The sequence below is a fragment of the Schistocerca piceifrons genome, chromosome 1 (genome assembly GCF_021461385.2).
Source record: "Schistocerca piceifrons isolate TAMUIC-IGC-003096 chromosome 1, iqSchPice1.1, whole genome shotgun sequence".
In the NCBI taxonomy this organism is placed as follows: domain Eukaryota; kingdom Metazoa; phylum Arthropoda; class Insecta; order Orthoptera; family Acrididae; genus Schistocerca; species Schistocerca piceifrons.
The window spans coordinates 956829276-956848517 of NC_060138.1; the positions used below are offsets into that span (position 1 = coordinate 956829276).

At 41.3% G+C, this 19242-nt stretch overlaps 1 protein-coding gene across 1 annotated transcript in view; it reads left to right on the plus strand.

Annotated features, from left to right (window-relative positions):
* The first annotated feature begins 986 nt into the window (after window positions 1-986).
* Window positions 987-19242, plus strand: part of LOC124776806 (discoidin domain-containing receptor tyrosine kinase B-like) — a 458663-nt gene continuing 440407 nt past the window's right edge. The window contains exon 1 of the mRNA XM_047251959.1: window positions 987-1152. Within this exon, the coding sequence (XP_047107915.1) occupies window positions 987-1152 (166 nt within the window). The remainder of the gene's footprint in view (window positions 1153-19242) is intronic.

Below are 19242 nucleotides of genomic sequence, written 5' to 3' on the forward strand. Positions count from 1 at the left end.
CAACAGTTACTCAGTTATTCATTTTTTTTTCCTCTTGTCTCTTGTAACCTGTGTCGGACGCCCATGTCTTGACGCCCTATTGTAATTGTTGAAAATAGTATTATTTTAGTTTAAATTAAAAATTGAATACTAAAAGTGCAATAATGCATAGCAGTAGATTTATTGTGCGACGTGTATGTGAAAACGTCGAAGGAGTTATTTTCATTACGAGAAGAGAAGTGCCAGTCAAAACGGCATCCATGTTATATCCTTCATTGCAGTGTAAGTTCACCTATTAATTGCCATAAACTCAGAGTTAAATGGAACAGGTGTATGGACTATTTATTTAGTATAGAATCTATGTCTCACTCCTTCATGAAGTTATTTAATTTTCTTTATGTTTGTGCGAAATAGAGAGTTCACAGTCACGAATTCTTTCGTCGAAATCGGACGGAAGTAGCATGCGGCGAAATATTTTCTCCGCGCCATATTCCACTGGTAAATGCAAGATGATAAACTACGGTCCCTTAGGAAATTCATGTTGAGCTATCCAAAAATAATTATATTTTGAATAGGCGTTTACTCTCCTCTGCAATGCTACTTCTGACTGATCAGACGATCCAACAAGAAACAGCCGCACACGGTCGGCGTTCGCAAATATATTTCCATCGCTGATTGTAGCTATATGTTACAGCACAAAAGTAAACATATTGTTATAATTAGCGACTACGAACTGTATGTTTATGTATACACATTACGTAAACATATCGTTGTAGTGTGTAAATAAAGTAAAAATGAGAAGAATTAGAAAGCTTTGGCTCAGGTTTCACGCAATGAAAACCTCAGCACTCAGGTGCACTGTGTTCTTCAAACACGATTGCTTGCCCACTGCAAGAAGCAAACAGAACCCTGCTTTCTTATGCACTGTCGGCGAGACAGTTCTATTTGTTGAGCACGCTGATATGCACACGGAGTAACTGCGCGGAGACTGTGCGACCCCGTACCAAATGGTGACGTCACCGGCGGTTGCTTGCGCTTGCGTGGAAGCGTGGCCCGGGGCCGCCGGGAAGGGAGCGGGCGAGCACGGCGCATGCGCGGTGACTCTGGGCCCGGCGTCCGGCGTCGCGGCGCCCCAGTGGCGCGTCTTGTGGCGCGCGGAGTGGTTGCCGCTGGGTGAGGTGGCGCGCGAACGGTGACCGGCGACCGCCACTGCCGCGAGAGTCACGCTCGTCCGTACAGTGCCTCAAGGCGGGCCGAGGGCCGCGGCGTTGGCACGCTACAGGAGGTAGGCAAACGTCTCCACAGCGTAGAAGCGGCTCTAGCGCCCGGTCGCAAACAGGTGGTTTGTAGCCTGCTGACGCTCATTTCGGCATTCCATGAATAGAAAACAATCTTGACGAAGTGAGACTTAACAAAGATTCAGGCATTACAAAATGATGTTGCAGCCTGGATCTAGCTCAGTCCCTGATTGAAATCCGCAGAATGAGTCATAAAGTGCCGTCATCCCATTCTAATCGTTTGAATTTGTTTGTTGTCAGATATCTACAGAAATTTTTTAAATGAAATGACAATAGATAAGCACAGGTATAATTGGACGATGTGCGTGACGACATAAACTAGGATCAGAAACTGCGACAGTTAGGAATTATCAGCTAGGTATTGCATCGCTAGTGTTCTGTGTACGTTTATCGCTTCTTATTATTACTCGCGTATATTTAACTGAAATGAAGTAAGTGAGAGACGAGGACAGACGATTGCATTAAATACCGGGAATTATGGTATAACTGTAGAATTTTTCAGATATTTCGTAAGACTTCTAACACATTAACGTTCACTTACCTAGAACGTCACAAAAAGTAAAGCTCCAGGAACTCCAATGAATTTTAAATGTTTACATTTCTCTAAATCTTGCGTTCATGTATCAATTCGGATCTGCAAATTTTCCTTAGTCATTGTACTATATTTGCGTAAGCTATGCTTTGCAATGTGTAATATGAAATCCTTTCGTGTTCAGTGATTCCCTTTACAATACTTTTCTATGCAGACATTAGCAACCTCTCGAAATAGCATGTTCGGCTAATGAAGAAAATGAAAATCCTTTAAGCGATTTTAGAGCAACAACAAGAAGTTTGTTAACATATCATTTTCGTTTTCTTGACTGATGTCTGTCAATAGTAAATTCTATGAGCTTAAGGACTCATATTTCTACATGCCTTTGACTTAGAAAATACAGTAGAACTGCTGGATAAAGGGTTTTTATGTGTCAAAGATGATTTTTCCTTTACCATTATTATCAGTGTTAACAATATGAATTTTTAATTGCAGCCCTAGCAACAGTGCATGAGTTTTGTATTTCCTAGCACGACACTGATTGTGTTGTGACACTACCGTATATAAACTCCTTAAACACCAAATCCGTTACTGCTGTGTTTCGGGATGATTCTTGTATATATTAAAACTTCCAGAGTTCTTACTCTGAGTACACTGAACAGTAACAATAACACCACCATAGAAACAACGTCATCAAAAGAATGCGTGAAAGTGAGCGATTTTTGTCGGTCGTGTAATGTAAATAGAAACAAAACTTTATCCTGAACTGTGACATCTTCTTGAGTGTTGTCAGATCTTATAGCCGGTCTCACCTCCATCCTTTGAAAAGTAACAATACTAAGGAATAATACGAGGGATCGCTATATACGTGTGTATGTAGTAGAAATATAATAACTTGTGTCTGATAAGAGCTTCCTCATGCATTGTTACTAATGCAGTTGGTAATAACCTTTCACAATATGTAAGTAATTGAAACGAGGTATGGCGTTGTAGTAATCAAGTCACGTCGAGAGTGTTTGTTGTTTTTCTATACACATCGAGATCGAGGCGTTCATGAGGCAAGATTCGTACTCGGGAGGATCCGATCACATTTGTCTATGTTTTCGTCTTAAGCTGACGTCAAATTTCCGCCACCTTTCTCCTGCACAAGCTCCGCATGTAATGACATCTTAGTCGACTTTACGTCTACCATTTAAAAAAGTTGGGATCTAGTCAGTTGCTTTACATTTTAAAATTTTGAGTTAAATTATTTTTTGTTTCTACCGAATCCTTCTACCAGGTTACAGATATGTTTTAAATTTTTCAGCTGAATTTAACACAAAAATTTACTCTCAATAGGAGATCTCACTTCCCCAAAGAATGTCGCATTCAAAATTACGAGTTTCAGGGCCTAACTTATGCATCAGTACCTCCTTTAAAAAGTACGTTGAGACTAAAAGTTAACAACAATGTACGATATTTATATTTAAAAATTTTTGAGGTGGTCATGAGTCGGTAGTGTACGTTATTGGAAGTGCTTTGATATTGGTAAGAGTGTGCTAAAACTTATTTTCAGGTTCTGGACCCTACTACACATCTGTACATCATTAAAAAGTTTGTTGTTAATACAATGCAACAGAAATCAACGAGTATCTCAGAATATTTTTTTCGGATGGAAATAAGGTACACCCACGCTCCTACCCCCTTGGCAATGCGCGTTGTGGAAAATGTCTTGGTTTTGCTGTGGAGAAATCCATTCTTAGGGCGTCGGGGAGGGGGGGGGGGGGAGGAGGGGGAAGAGCTGCTTGGAGCATCAGAAAAATCGCATAAAACTTAAATCTTCATGAATCGACGGGCAACTGAACCGCGCTCTTAGCGCATCGAAATCGAGTGTCTTAACCACGTTTCTACATCACTCGACATATTGATTTAATTTTGATAGTTGTTCACTGCAGGTAGTGGCGTCTCTTCGGCCCCTTTGCATAACTACATTTTTCTCGTACTCTTGATCCCGATAAATCATGAAGATATGATCCACTCTCGAATCCCTCTTTGCCAGGAAAATGATTTCAGCATGTACATAGATGTGTATATATCATATATTGTGTATATCCTAACGTTCAGTCTGCCGAATGTTAATGCACTCTGTTTCACATTGCACCATACAGCAATAGAAGTTTCGTGTGTTGCTTAAACTGAACAAAGCACTTGTGAAACAAATTTTACTACGAAACCTTTTGCGGTGTCACCGTCTTGCAATTGACACACCAGACTTAAACGAAGTTCGATCAATTGTTATCTGGAACATGAAACTGCCACTTCAGAAAATGAAGATTTTAACGCCTCGTTCGCGACCGTGTCACTAAAGGAAGAGCTCAAGCTTAGGTTGTGGAAAAAATCGGCTACGTTCCTTTTAAAGCAACCATCACGGCATTGGTATTAGGTGGTATCAGGAAAGCATGGACAGCTGAAGCGGTTTGCAGCGTGCTAATTTGAGTACCCGACCTCAAGATTACGAGCTCCGTGTCTCATACATCGTTCGCTCAAACTTGGAGCGCACGCCATTGATGGATTGTGCAAGCAGACCAGTAACACGACCAAATAGTGGAATGGTTTTCACAAGTGGTGCTCCACATGATTTCCTCTCCTCTCACTCGCTAAAGGTAGATTAAATACTTTACAGTGGTATCTCAAGAGCGAATTGTTAGTTGGGTTTTGTATTGCAAGCGATTTTCAGCTAAACAGGAAATTATTTCCAGAATTTCATACAGGCAAAACTCTGTTAAAGAAACTTCCTGTCGAATGTACTGTCAGGTATATTTATTCGTGGAAAAGGAGCTGTCCTGCAATTGTCGAATGAATTTCATCATGATTAACCGATCAACATATCTGGAGAGAGAGAACAAAAAGACTTTCTTCGTGTAGTTGAACTAGTTAACGAAATGCGACTTTTCTTTACATCTGACGCGATGTTTTACCGAAAGATAGTGAAGCACGTGCCGTAACACGCAAAACTGCGTCGTAAATCGGTTCTCCATACTCGTAGAGTTCTTTTTATCCGCGACAGCATTTTCCATGCATATAAAATACCATGATTATGTGGCAGTATGATGTCAGTGAAAGAAGTATCTTCGCATTTAACCGGAATTTTTAATACAGAATACTCAGTCGTTTGAGAACAACACATGTGTACGTGCTTTGCTTTGTGTTACCACTCTTTTGACTACTTTAATGTCGTCCTGAATCTCTTAATACTTTGCGTTAATGTTTTCTTCTGTCTGTACGAGTAAATTTAACAGTCACCTTGTGCTGATATTTGTCATTTCACCCCTGCTGCTTCTTGCAATCAGATGCTAAATTCTCGTGTTCGTATTAAGGCGGCGCATTAACCAGACGTTTATTCTTGGAAGGGTGATTCACTTTCTGTATTATTTAATATCATTCTGTGTAAAAAGCGTCAAGTACTTTTTCCGTCGTTTTGTCTCCGTCTACGTTCCATGTGGATTAAACGTAAGTTTTTAGAAATGTCTTTCTGATGGTGTATGGATATCTGATGCTACTATAGTTCACACAGACAGTGAAGCCTTTCTTCACTCTAGCCGAATTGTTTCAGGTATTATCCTCTTTACCGATATCTTGTGCATACATCATTAGTATCAGAGGAGCATAATTTTAATATCCTTGCAGCTAATGTAATATGTAAAAAACTTCGAAACTAATTCTGAAAAACGGCAAAACCTCTTTTCTCAACTATGACCTGCCATTAGATTTTAATTGATGTCTTCTCTTGGACTTTTGTAGCGCTAATTGTTTATCTAATCACCATTCAGTTTTCTGTTTACTTGTCACCGTCCACTCGAAGTAGGTACAGCATACACCATGTCTGCATCTACAATGTACGAGAGCTGTTCACAAAGGAACGTGTCCGATCGGTCTCGAAATGGGGAGCACAGTGAAAATCAAAAATTTTTTATTCGCAACAGTTAGCCACACCTTCCATCTACCTCTCTAAATAGTCGCCGCTCCGACTTAAATATTTGTCATGGCTTTGTACAAACTTTCCAGCACCCTCGTTGCAGATAGCAGCCACCTGTGCTTTCCGCCAATTCTCTACGATGGTCGGCCTTTAGTTGTCTGTGCCAAAATGTTGTCTTGGTAGCCAGCGGTTCATGTGAGCAGAGATGGACAACGGAGGGAGCCAATTAAAGGCTGTATTGTGAGTGACCAAACACTTCCCATCGAAAACGTCGCAGGAGCGTCTTCATTGCACCTGCAGAATGCGGCTGAAGATTGTCTTGAAGAAAGAATCTGACACTGATGTTATGTGGGCTGTATAGCTTCAGACGGAATCTCGCGCCGGATTCACATACTTGGCGGGAGACACTGTTGTTTGAGGCATTTCTACGTTAACAATTTGCACTCTAGACTAAAAAGAGGGAAGTGAAGTAATCGACAGTCACACTAAAGAAACTGCCCAACACATCTGTGCAAAGTTCCATTGGATTTTCACAGTGTTTCCATTTCGCTCCTAATCGGACCTTACTTTCCTCATTCGCCTCGTATTTTCATTTCGTATTCAGGGGGAGTTTATCGGAAATTAAACTGAAATATACTTTTAAAGGAATAATTTAGTGTTACGATTGTGATTGCGTTTGATGATCGTATGGCATCCCATAAAGTACAAAAGAGCTAAAATGGATCTACGCTGCTATTGCAGTTGGCTGTTTTGCCAAAGATATTTGGTTCACAGCTTATAGCCACACCAAATTTTTTCCGGGGGGGGGGGGGGGGGTTGGCCTAGGACGATTTCGGTACGGGCTTTTTCCGCCAACAGTGAAACTGTTAACCATGCTACGATACTGACTCACGAAACACCCAAGCAGCATGAAACGGAGTGATCAGCTCCTCACTCGTAGCCAAGCGTTTTATTTTAATGTACGTAGCGGTAGTACGACACGCGACACCATATACCTACTGAGGGTGGAAGGTCTCCAAGGTAACTGTGACGATTAGTATGAGAGACCTGCGTGAAAGACGTTGTTACGCTGTGATTCCGTTTGTAATGAGTCAGAAGGATCGGTGCGCGTTTGTAAATTTCGAAATCGTTGAGGCTTGGTACTGCAATTAGCCCGCTTTTAGATCGACATTTCCAACTTCTAATTTATCATCTTCTTACCAGTTTATTTCTCCTATTACCAATGGAAATAAAACATCTGCAAAGTCAGTGAGGTGGCATTCTAGCGTAATCTTCGAATGAAATGGCGTCATGATCAGTCTATTAACCTCACATACGGGAGAATTAGAGTTCAAACCCAGTTCAAGCATCCAGATATGTAGTGTGTGGTTTGTGGTTTACCGGCTAACAACGGTAGAGTTATCAGTGTCCTTAAAAATATTAACAGGAATGAATGTGGTTAATATGTGACAATACGAGGAAGAGTACGTTCTATGCATACACCCGTACTCTCTCCCAAACTCACTCACAATCATCCGCACATTCAAAATATCTCGCATCGAGATATTATTTGTTTCTATACTTTTTTCCTATCCGAGCATGTGATCCATGCACGACGCTCTTGTCGTTGACGGGACGTTAAGCCTTGAAGTTCCGTATTTTCTCGCATCTGTAACTGTTTTATCAAGATTTAGCCATTACGCTATGCAAGAACTCGCCAACACAGGGATCGATTTAGCGAGTGACATCGAAGAACTTAGTTGCTTTCCCTTCTAGTGAACTTCTCGTTGGCGGGACGTTAAACGCTAGTCTTTCTTCGTTTCCAGGCCAGTTATTTGAGAATTATCACTCAGCGTTTCGTAGACAATCTAAATTTTTATCTCTAGGTTCAAATGGCTCTGGGCACTATGGGACTTAACTGCTGAGGTTATCGGTCCCCTAGAACTTAGAACTACTTAAACCTAACTAACCTAAGGACATCACACACACATCCATGCCCGAGGCAGGATTCGAACCTGCGACCGTAGCGGTCGAGCGGTACCAGACTGTAGCGCCTAGAACCGCTCGGTCACTCCGGCCGGCTTTATCTCTAGGGAACTGGATGGTGGCAATCTTCCAGATGTTGAGTTAGAATTAAGGCTACAAGTAACCAGAGAATCAAGTCTTTCATATAAAATGACGTATTTAATCTTATAAAATTTAGTGTGATTAAATGGAAAGCTGTTATGGAAAAACTACGCATGAAACATAAGATTAATAAAGGTCACATTTATTACTGTGAGTTGTAGAAATATCATTGCTTTTATTACTCCAAGAATATGAAGCTTTCTTTCTCCCCTGCGACTTACATAGCGAGTATTACAAATCCACTTTTACCGGAAAACTATGCGACCAAGTATTTTACGAAACATGTTTTTGGCAAATCCGTAAGTATGCATTTCGTAGTCCAAGTAAAATTGCCTGGAATATTATTAATAGGATATAACCGACGTCTTCTTAAGAAACAGAAACTGAAACGTGGTGAAATGTTATTTATCATCGATCAGAAGCGTAAAAAAGGAAAGTAAACATATCCCTCAATGTCCTTCCACCGATAATGACTTAGGATCAGAAAATATTTCCTCACGAGGACAGGATGAACAACAGATAACGGAAGAAACATATACTGTGAAAATAAGATTTGTATCTTGCACGCAAAAAACGAATGTATCTCGTGTCATTTTAGCTTAGAACATTTTGTTTCTTTTTAAGTTAGATGTAATCTTTTCATTAGATGCTAATAAATGATTGAAAATGTACAAATTTATCTGTCACTGTATCTGTTGTTCAACGTCATTTTCTGCCTGTCTCTAAGCACAGATTGTCACGCATCTGACTGACTGCGTCATATTCATAGGAAACAAAAGATTGGCAGACAATAATCGATGTTCCGGGACAGTTGTAAATATTTTTATTTTCAAGGAAGCATTATTCGTATTAAGAGACAAACAGAGTAGTAGCAGGAACTAACTTGATGACGTGGATCTACTGAATTAGTCGGTGGTGTGTGAATTATAGTAAGAGGCACATGGTGCAGAACATAGTGTGCATACAGTAAATATCCCAATGGTCATATACGTAAAAATGATATTAGGCAAAAATTTCTGCGGTATGTGTCATGAACAATAGTAAGAAAAACTTACTTTGCGGTAGCTTCGGCTTTTATCCCACACCTCGACTTCAGGACTAGCAAGGAATCTCACAGAAAACAGATAGCTATTTATGGGATTTAGTTTTAAAAAGTTTCATAAAAAACGAGTCATCATTTGCGGATGAGAGGACATCTAATACATTAGATTTTTAAGAGAACTAAATTATCAGAGTGAAAGCAGCCGGTGGTCTATTGAAACGAAAAGTGGATTCGCACTCCTTACACTGCCGTGTATTAAACAGAGGTGGTACCCAGGGCACTGGCATGTAAACGCGTAGCGTGCCGCAGTGCTCCACTTGCAACAATACCGAAATGCATGCCGTCTCTCCCTGCGTTTCGTGGAAGCAGAAAGGTGTTGCCAATCTGTCCAGCCCCTTGGTTCGCCGTACCAGGTAATATGAGCTGTCAGTCATTTAAGGAGGCATATGTTTTCTAGTAGTTCGCTGTGAATGAATTATGTTGAGCGCAATACAGAGTGCTCTAAAATAACCCTTCAAACGTCTAGTACTTGCAGAGGGAATTAAGTATACAATATTTTCAATTGGAACCCAAGACCGGAAACGTACCGTTCCCAAGCTACAGCCGTTTGAAAACGTGTTTGATAGGTAGGTACGCAACAGGGTAGGCATGGTGGGGGCTGCTTACGTCGGGTCGGTTAATGTCATTTAACGTGTATCCTATCTCTCTGACCTTATTCAAATCTGAGTGTTAAAGCAACACTCCTGTAGAAACAGAAGAATGTATCGTGGTACGCGATGTGGTCGCTGCAGAACAGACTGTAGACACCAGGTGTGATATAGTGTGTACCACATCATTCGTAGGTATAATGTGTGCACCGAACTTGGCGGTCGCCACATCGAATCTTAATTGTAGTGGATCAGAATGCTAACCGTCCTTTGAAAAGGACAACAACGGTTTAAGGGTAAACGACAGTGTTTGTGAAAACCGATTAAGTTTACTTTTTGTTTGTTTGGCTCTTAATGAATGGAGATTATAAAACAAGTGATGTACTGGGTCAAACCTAATGAATTCCTTGTAAAAGTGGTCGCATTACCCACACTTTTTGAAGTGGTTATAGCACGGAAACGATATGTTTATGGGAATGTGGTCGAATTCAAAATCTTATCTACTCAGTCTCCTCTACAAATCCTAAAAGTTTGTGAACACCCGTATAAAGAAGTAGCAAGACAAGCGGTTTCACTTGTTGAACAACCATCTTCAGATGAAGAGCTTCTAACGTAACTGCTATCATAAACAATATAATTATAGTAAACTTTATTAGATTATTACGTTTTAGTACTTATTACGTATTTAATCAAATAGTTTATGACAGGTTCGGTCACTCTACCCGAGAAGACCGATGGACAAAATAACAAACTATTTATATTTGATACAACGTTAACTGTGCATCAACGAAAGATACTAGGAACTTTCTATATCGATTAATTATGCTATTTCAGTCTTCCGTTACGAAATATTATCACTGCCCTTTGTTTGATAAGAGGACATTCAGCGAACCGAGAAACAAAAGTTGAAAAAAAAAAAGACACAATCCCATTAATGAGTCGTTTGCGAGAAACATTTTCTTGTACGTCTCAGTATTGTTATGCATTGATCCACTCCTTACATGGAGTTGCACTTGTATCACATGTTCTAAGCGTATTAGATTCGCCGAACTATGTCTTTATAATAATAAACTGGTATTAAGAAATGTTTCGTTAATCCTCGAAACCTCGAACTTATTTGGTCAGGAAGACTGCTGAGGACGGTCACTGATACTGTGGAATGGTAGCAGCTTCCAAGTGGTTGTAGTGATGGTTTCGAAGACAACCATAAGCCGCAAGTATTACGGACCGTCGGATCACGATACACACGCAGTTCAGCGGAGGTGGAATACTTTGGCTATCGTATGGCTTTGCACCGATATTGGACCTTTGACAACTTCGGTGCTAACTCATGGGGACTGCCATTTATTCACTTCTATGACAGGTTGTCGAGTGTTGTTTTGTCTTAAGAACATTGTTGGTTTCGTACCTTATATAATAATGAAAAGTCAGGCTTGGAGATAACAGCAAAATTGTTCTTCTAGCTGCCACGACATTCTCAGTTAATCGTCTCGTAGTAAGTCTAGTGATCCTAATTAAAAAGCAGTTGAATTTATTGTATTTATTTAAATCCTCCGGTATATTGAACTTAAATGTTGAGGCGGTACTAGGTTAACACAAGAAATTCGTTTTTTTTAATGAAAAGTCAGGGTTAGAGGTAACAGCAAAATAGTTCTTCTAGCTGCCACGACATTCTCAGTTATTCGTCTCGTAAGTCTAGTGATCCTAATTAAAAAGCAGTTGAATTTATTGTATTTATTTAAATCCCCCGGTATATTGAACTTAAATGTTGCGGCGGTACTAGGTTAACACAAGAAATTCGTTTTTTTGCGCTCGGCGCTTTATGATTTGACGAAGCTGGAGGAATGGTGAAGATACGAGTTCCATTTCAGGGAAGCGTGTGGGTTACTCTACCATCAAAATTTTAGTTTTTTGAGATTGCAGTAAAATGCCAAAGCCTATTGCAGGTATCGTAGTTCTAAAAGACAACAATCGACTTCCTTTCACCTATTTTTCCTGTTATGGTACCGTTCGAATAAATATGATGATGACGTATCGTTAACGCAATCCCCATGGCGATTCCGACGTTCTAGCACAGATCTCCTGTATGACAGATGTAATGACCAGTTAGAAAGCTGCAAACGGGACACAGTGATGGCGTTAATATTCATGAAATTTTGCCGTCATAATTTGAGGTAAGCCTTTGATTTTTAGCTATCCATCGTCTTCTGAAACGTCACGAACCAACTGTGAAAGTGAGATGAATGTACACCGACGGAAAAAGAAATTACAGTGCAAAGGAGGAGTTGTGCGAGCCGGCCGAAGTGGCCGTGAGGTTAAAGGCGCTGCAGTCTGGAACCGCAAGACTGCTACGGTCGCAGGTTCGAATCCTGCCTCGGGCATGGATGTTTGTGATGTCCTTAGGTTAGTTAGGTTTAACTAGTTCTAAGTTCTAGGGGACTAATGACCTCAGCAGTTGAGTCCCATAGTGCTCAGAGCCATTTGAACCATTTTTGAGGAGTTGTGCGAGATAAATGAAAGTTAGTAGGCGTATTTCTATACCTGAAAGATGAGGTCTATTCAAATTTCTCGACAGTTTGCTGTAAATACGCGCTGTAATGTCGTAAGCATTAGTTGATTTGAGATTGGACGTAGTCAGTTGATGTTAGTCAAGAATGTGTTTATGACGACGAAGACGCCGTTATCAACAGCCTACCGAGTTTAAATGAGGTCTTATAATGGGAACACGAAAAGCTGCATGTTCCTTCCGTAATATTGCAGAATGACGTGACAGGAATGTAGCCACTGTACATGACTTCTGGCAGCTGTGGTCACGGGAAGGTACGGTCTCAAGAAGGCCAGGCTCCTGATGGGCAACCGATAGGCAAGACAGTCTTGTTCGACGTATGGCTGTGGCCCATCGTACGGCGTCTGGTGCAGAGATTCGAGTTGGTACCGCAATGACACAACAAACAGTTACAAACCGGTTACTCAAGAACAATTCATAGAAAAAGTCCTGAAGCGTGCGTTTTACTGATCCCAAGCCACCACCGTTTGCGACTTCAGTTGTGTCAAGTGAGAGCTCATTGCAGACCAGAGTGGAGGTTTTTTTATATTTTCTGATGAAAGCCGGTTCTGCCTTGGTGTCATTGATGGCCGTGTGTCGGTTACAAGCAGACTAGGTGAGCGCCTGCAACCAACCTGTCTGCAGGGTAGACGCACTGTACCTACACCTTGATTTATGGTCTGCGATGCAATTTCATATGCAGCAGCAGCGCTCTCCTGGTCATCCCACGCGTTTTGGCATCAACTTTGTACGTCACTCTGGTAAATGTAAATGTCGTGTGACTAGAGCCTCCCGTGGGGTAGACCGTTCGCCGGGTGCTAGTCTTTCGATTTGACTCCACTTCGACGACTTGAGCGTCGATGGGGATGAAATGACGATGATTAGGACAATACAATACCCAGTCCATGAGCGGAGAAAATCTCCGACTCAGCCGGGACTCGAGCCTGGGCCCTTAGTTTTGACATTCTGTCGCATTGACCACTCAGCTCTGGTGATTAGACCTGTATTGCTTTCATTCATGAACAGCATTCTAGGGAATGAGTTCCAATGGGATAACCCTCGTCTGCATATCGCTGTCGTAACCCCACATGCTGTACAGATCTGTCTCCAATCGAGTACGTATGAGACATCATCGGACGACATAATGCGTGCACGTTTGCTTGCTTGCAGTCAACATTCTGGCTGTTACACCGTTTATTAATGTACGGAAGTTTCACATTTCTAATGGCTTTCCTCACGCTTACATTAACCTACTTGCAACTCACTTAAAAGTGTAACCTAGACAAATTTAATCCCATAATTTCATTGCTCTATATAAGTAACATCTTGGCGTTGTGATTTTTTAAGTGTATATACATTTCGAAACTACAGATTCACGGGGCAGAATATCCCAGATTATTTTACTGCATCGAAACGCCCCGAAAACTATGAAACGTTATTTATTGTGTTGATAGTCATCACTTACATAGTACGTCAGATGTCAACTACTGTGTAGAGAAATAAAAAGCTGTATTGCACCGTCATAAATCTGTTTTCATTTAACCGCAAACGACACTTGTTCAAATTCAAACAACGATCACATGGAGCCTGAGCCGTCACATACAACCATTAATAAATAGACAAATTCATTCAAACGCGGTTAAGCTTTTGAGGGTGATCCGCGTGAAGAACTCCCTAAAACTGAAACCAGAGGTGACGATAATGACATAGTGTAAACTACACCTACATGAACATGATTATTATTCAACTGACATATTAGCGATTTTTTTTAGGGTTCATAGAACCACATTCAGACCATTTCCGCACCATTCCACATCTGGATAGCACGAGGGAAAAGTGAAAAACAAACTATTTTCGTGTGAGTTCAGAATGTGTTTGTCATTTGCGCCTCTGTAAGTGGTAGTCACCAAAATGGCTTGGATTTCAACAGAAAAAGTTGTTGCTTGTAATTTTGTGAAAAAATCTTACAGAAATGAAATTCTTCGTCCTACCGTAACACGTTAATCTTATCTGTCCACTATCTTTTTTCGTGGAAATACAAAAGGAGCTGACCTTAGAATTTTTTCGGTATTCTCCGTTAGTTGTGCTAGGTGAGGATCCAATACCACGTAGAATACTCCAGAAGAGGACGCGCAAGCATGGTGTAGGCAGCCCCTATAGTAGATATGTTGTTTAAAAATTGATTAAAAAGGATCTCGAGCGCAAAAAAACACTTTATTTGCAACGGTTACTGATTTCGGTCAAAATGTGACTATTTTTGGGCAATTTATACCATTATGGTAGGCGGTGGTGGTGAACGGAGCAGTTGTTTTGTCTCCACGTGTTCTGCCAATAAATAGCAAACTTCGGTTCACCTACGCCACAGTAATTTCTGTGTGATGCTTCAAATTTAAGTTGTTCGTAATTTTAATCCAGAGGTATTTAGTTGAATACAGAACTTTGAAGTTTGTCTACTTTACTGCGTAACGAAAATGTAACGATTTCTTTTTAATACTCAAATTGAAGGACACACGCTTTCTTTTCGAGGTCAACTGATACTTACCGCAGCATGCAGACTTTTTTTTGCATCAGTCTGAATGCTTTGGTGTGACCTGCCCCCAGTTCCTTTCTTGTGACATTGATTTAGTTTCAGAGTAGCAATTGCAACCTACGTCTTCAATTAAAAGCCGATCTCCGTTCTCCCCGTTTTTACCCGCTCGCTATAGTAGCATGGAAGTTATCATCACATGTCTTGTCATCCTCACCCATCTCCATGGAAGTGTTTACGTATGTTCATTATTTCGCCTTTTCTGCGTATAATCTCATTTCTTTTCAATACACCTAGTTTTCGATGTCCTTTGGTAGCACGACATTTCAAAAGCTTCGGTACTCTTATTTTCTGGTGTTCCCGAAGTCCACGATACACTACCATAGAATTCTATGCGTCTATGTTTGATACAGGTAGAATTTTTCTGGTAGGAGCGTCCTCTTTGTCGGTGCTAGTAGGCTTTTTTAGTCTGCCTTTCTTCGACTTTCATGTGCTGTTTTGTTTCCAAGTAGCAGAATTCAAAAAATGTTCAAATAAAATGTTCAAATGTGTGAGTAATCTTATGGGACTTAACTGGTAAGGTCATCAGTCCCTAAGCTTACGCACTACTTAACCTAAATTATCCTAAAGACAAACACACACACCCATGCCCGAGGGAGAACTCGAATCTCCTCCGGGACCAGCCGCACAGTCCAAGACTGCAGCGCCTAAGACCGCTCGGCTAATCCCGCGCAGCAGCAGAATTCCTTCACTTCGTCTACTTTGCTGTCGTCAATTTCGAAGTTACTTTTATCGCTAATTTCATATCTGCTGCTTCTCACTACTTCCATGCTTCTTCGGCTTACTGTCAATCCATATCCTATATTCATCAGGTTGCTCATTCCATTCAACATTCCTTGTAATTCTTCTTCACTTTCACTGTGGATAGCAACGTCATCAGCGAACCTTATCTCTGACTTCCTTCCACGCTTAACTTTTGTCTCACTATCGAACCTCTCTTTCTTTTCCGTCATTGCTACCTCAATGTATAATCGGACAGTAGGGGTGGTCTTCCTCTTTTATTTTTCCCTCTTGGTTCTTGTAAATACTCCATACCAGCTGAATTAACCGCTTTTATCTATATTTTTCATAAGTTTTTCAGAGAATTTTAACCATATTACACCGTCTTATATGGTGTTACGCCTGTTCTAGAGCGGCAAATCTAATGAACGTGTTTTGATTTTTCTTCAGTCCTGCTTCCATTATCAAGCGCTACTCCCGATTTGTTTCTATGGTGACTACACCCGTCATAAAGCTAAACTGATCGTCATTTAAGAGCCCCACGATTTTCTTTTCCGTGGTTCCGTATACAAGGCGTTCAAAAATATCCTGCGTTTTGGGGAGAATGGACCAGAGAAAGACAAAAATTTCCAGTCAACAAGGGCTCTAAAATTCATACGCTAAGCATTGTTAGCACATGTTTTTCTCCTCTACTGTGAAACACATCTCTTCTTCAGCAAGCTCATTGCTATCACGAACGACCTACAGACTGTAGTAAGTAAATGAGGTCACATCCCTCTTTCATTGTCCATGCATACGGCACCTGTTGGCGTTGTTACTGTAAACAGTATTCACAATTCCGGGAAAAAGCAGCGCTTACACGAGTTGTAATGAGGAACTAGTTCGTGCTCTAGTAAGATCTTGAAGTGCTTTAATATTTCATTTTTATCTTAGCAGTTACCACCATAGTGGAAGCCTGTTAATCTATATGAGTAATGACAGACGTAATCTTTTTTCATGGTCTGGCAGATGGGAACAACCATCGAACCAGTGTGATGTATGGTGAAAAATATCCAGAACGCTTAGTTATTCAGCTATCTTTTCCAGCGACTAGCATCCTCTGGCTCTTTAGCACCAACAGCGGCAAATTGTGGCTTACCTCGCACCATTCCCAAAATGCCGTAGAAGAGAGAATACTTTACGGGCAACGAGTGGAAAAATATCCTTTAGTGTGAACTCTCCTCAATGAACAATGGTTCACCCATACGAAGTACATGTCCAGAACCTTCGTTCACAAGAATGCACTTCTGCTAGTGGGTACTGCAAGGATATAATGCAGATCCACTTTTGACAACAGTGGACTCAAGCATATCTACAGTTGCTTGAAGCAAGCCGTCACCGCAAATTTTCACATAATGTATGGGCAGGAATTATTGGTGATAGACTGACAGGTCCTTACGTACTAGAAAACAGGTTGACCGGCATATGGTATCGTAAGTTACTATAGAACAACTTGCATGTCCTAATAAAGGAGATACCATTACAAAAACAGCTTGAGATGTGGTTTATGCATAATTGAGCCCTAACCCATTCTCTCCGAAATGTCCGCGAACACCTCCTAGACACACTCATATCAGACAACACCTCACAGAAACACCCAGTGTACAATAGATTGGTCGTGGAGGGCCAATGTGTTAGCCATCTCGTTCCCGCAATCTTAATGCTTTGCATTTTTGGTTATGGCGACACTTGCTACCTTTTTTCCTATTACTTATGTTCAAACACAACATGCACGCGTCATTGATACATGCCAGTGCATCCGTGACCAACCTGGAGTTTTTAGAGAGAGTATATAATTGCCTAAGACCTAGGACAGAAGCGTGCTCTCCTTTAGTGGTGGCGCACAAGTGCAGGTCGTATGCAATAGTAAGCAGATTATGTAGTAACCTCTGCACAAGCCCCAAACCATTACAGAGCTTCCACCAGCTTGAACAGTCCACTGCTGACATGCAGTGTCCATGGCTTCATGAGGTTGTATTCATACTCGTGCACGTCCATCCGCTCGATACAATTTGAAACGAGACTAGTCCGACCAGGCAACATGTGTCCAGTCATCAACAGTGCAATGTCGGTGGTGACAGGCCCCGGCGAGGCGTAAAGCTTTGTGTCGTGCAGTCATCAAGGGCACACGAGTGGGCCTTCGGCTCCGAAAGCCCATATCGTTGATGTTTCGTTGAATGGTTCGCACGCTGACACTTGTTAATGGCCCAGCATTGAAATCTGCAGCATTTTGCGGAAGGATTGCACTTCTGTTACGCTTAACGATTCTCTTCTGTCATCTTTGGTGCCGTTCTCGCAATACTTTTTTCCGGCAGCAGCGATGTCGTTCAAACTCACCTAAATCTTGATAACATGCTATTGTAGCAGCAGTAACCAATCTAACAACTGCGCCAGACACTTGTTGTCTTATATAGGAGTTGCCGATGGCAGCGCCGTATTCTGCCTGTTTACATATCTACATCTACATCTACATCTATATTCGGCAATCTACCTGATCGTGTGTGGCGGAGGGTACCGTGAGTACCTCTATCGGTTTTCCCTTCTGTTCCTATCTCGTATTGCTAGTGGAAAGAAAGATTGTCGGTATGCCTCTGTGTGGGCTCTATTCTCTCTGATTTTATCCTCATGGTCTCATCGCGAGATATACGTAGGAGTGTGCAATATACTGCTCGACTCCATGGTGAAGGTATGTTCTCAAAACTTCAACAAAATCCCGTACCGAGCTACTGAACGTCTCTCTTGCAGAGTCTTCCACTGGAGTTAATCTATCATCTTCGTAAGGCTTTCGCTATTACTAAATGATCCTGTAACGAAGTGTGCTGCTCTCCGTTGGATCTTATCTATCTCTTCTATCAACCCTATATGGTACGGATCCCACACCGGTGATCAGTATTCAAGCAGTGGGCGAACAAGTGTACTGTAACCTACTTCCTTTGTTTTGGGATTGCATTTCCTTAGGATTCTTCCAATGAATCTCAGTCTGGCATCTGCTTTACCGACGATTAATTTTATATGGTCATTCCATTTTAAATCACTCCTAATACCTAATCCCAGATAATTTATGGAATTAACTGCTTCCAGTTGCTGACCTGCTACATTGTTGCTAAATGGTTAAGGATCTTTCTTTCTATGTATTCGCAGCACATTACACTTGTCTACACTGAGATTCAGTGGCCATTCCCTGCACCATGCGTCAATTCGTTACAGATCCTCCCGCATTTTAGAACAATTTTCCATTGTTACAACCTCTCGATATAATACAGCAACATCCGCAAAAAGCCTCAGTGAACTTCCGATGTTATCCACAAGGTCATTTATATATATTTTAAATAGCAACGGTCCTACGACACTGTCCTGCGCTACATCTGAAATCACTCTTCCTTCGGCAGACTTCTCTCCATTGAGCATGACATACTGCGTTCTGTGATCTAGGAACAAATCACACAATTGGTCTGACAGTCCATATGCTCTTACTCTGTTCATTAAACGATTGTGGGGAACTGTATCAAACCCCTTGCGGAAGTCAAGAAACACGGCATCTACCTGGGAACCCATATCTAAGGCCCTCTGAGTCTCGTGGACGAATAGCGCGAGCTGGGTTTCACACGATCGTCTTTTTCGAAACCCCTGCTGATTTCTACAGAGTAGATTTCTAGTCTCCAGAAAAGTCATTATACTCGAACGTAATATCTGTTCCAAAATTCTAAAACTGAGCAACGTTAGAGATATAGGTCTATAGTTCGACGTCCCTTCTTGAAAACAGGGATGACCTATGACTTTTCCAATCTTTTG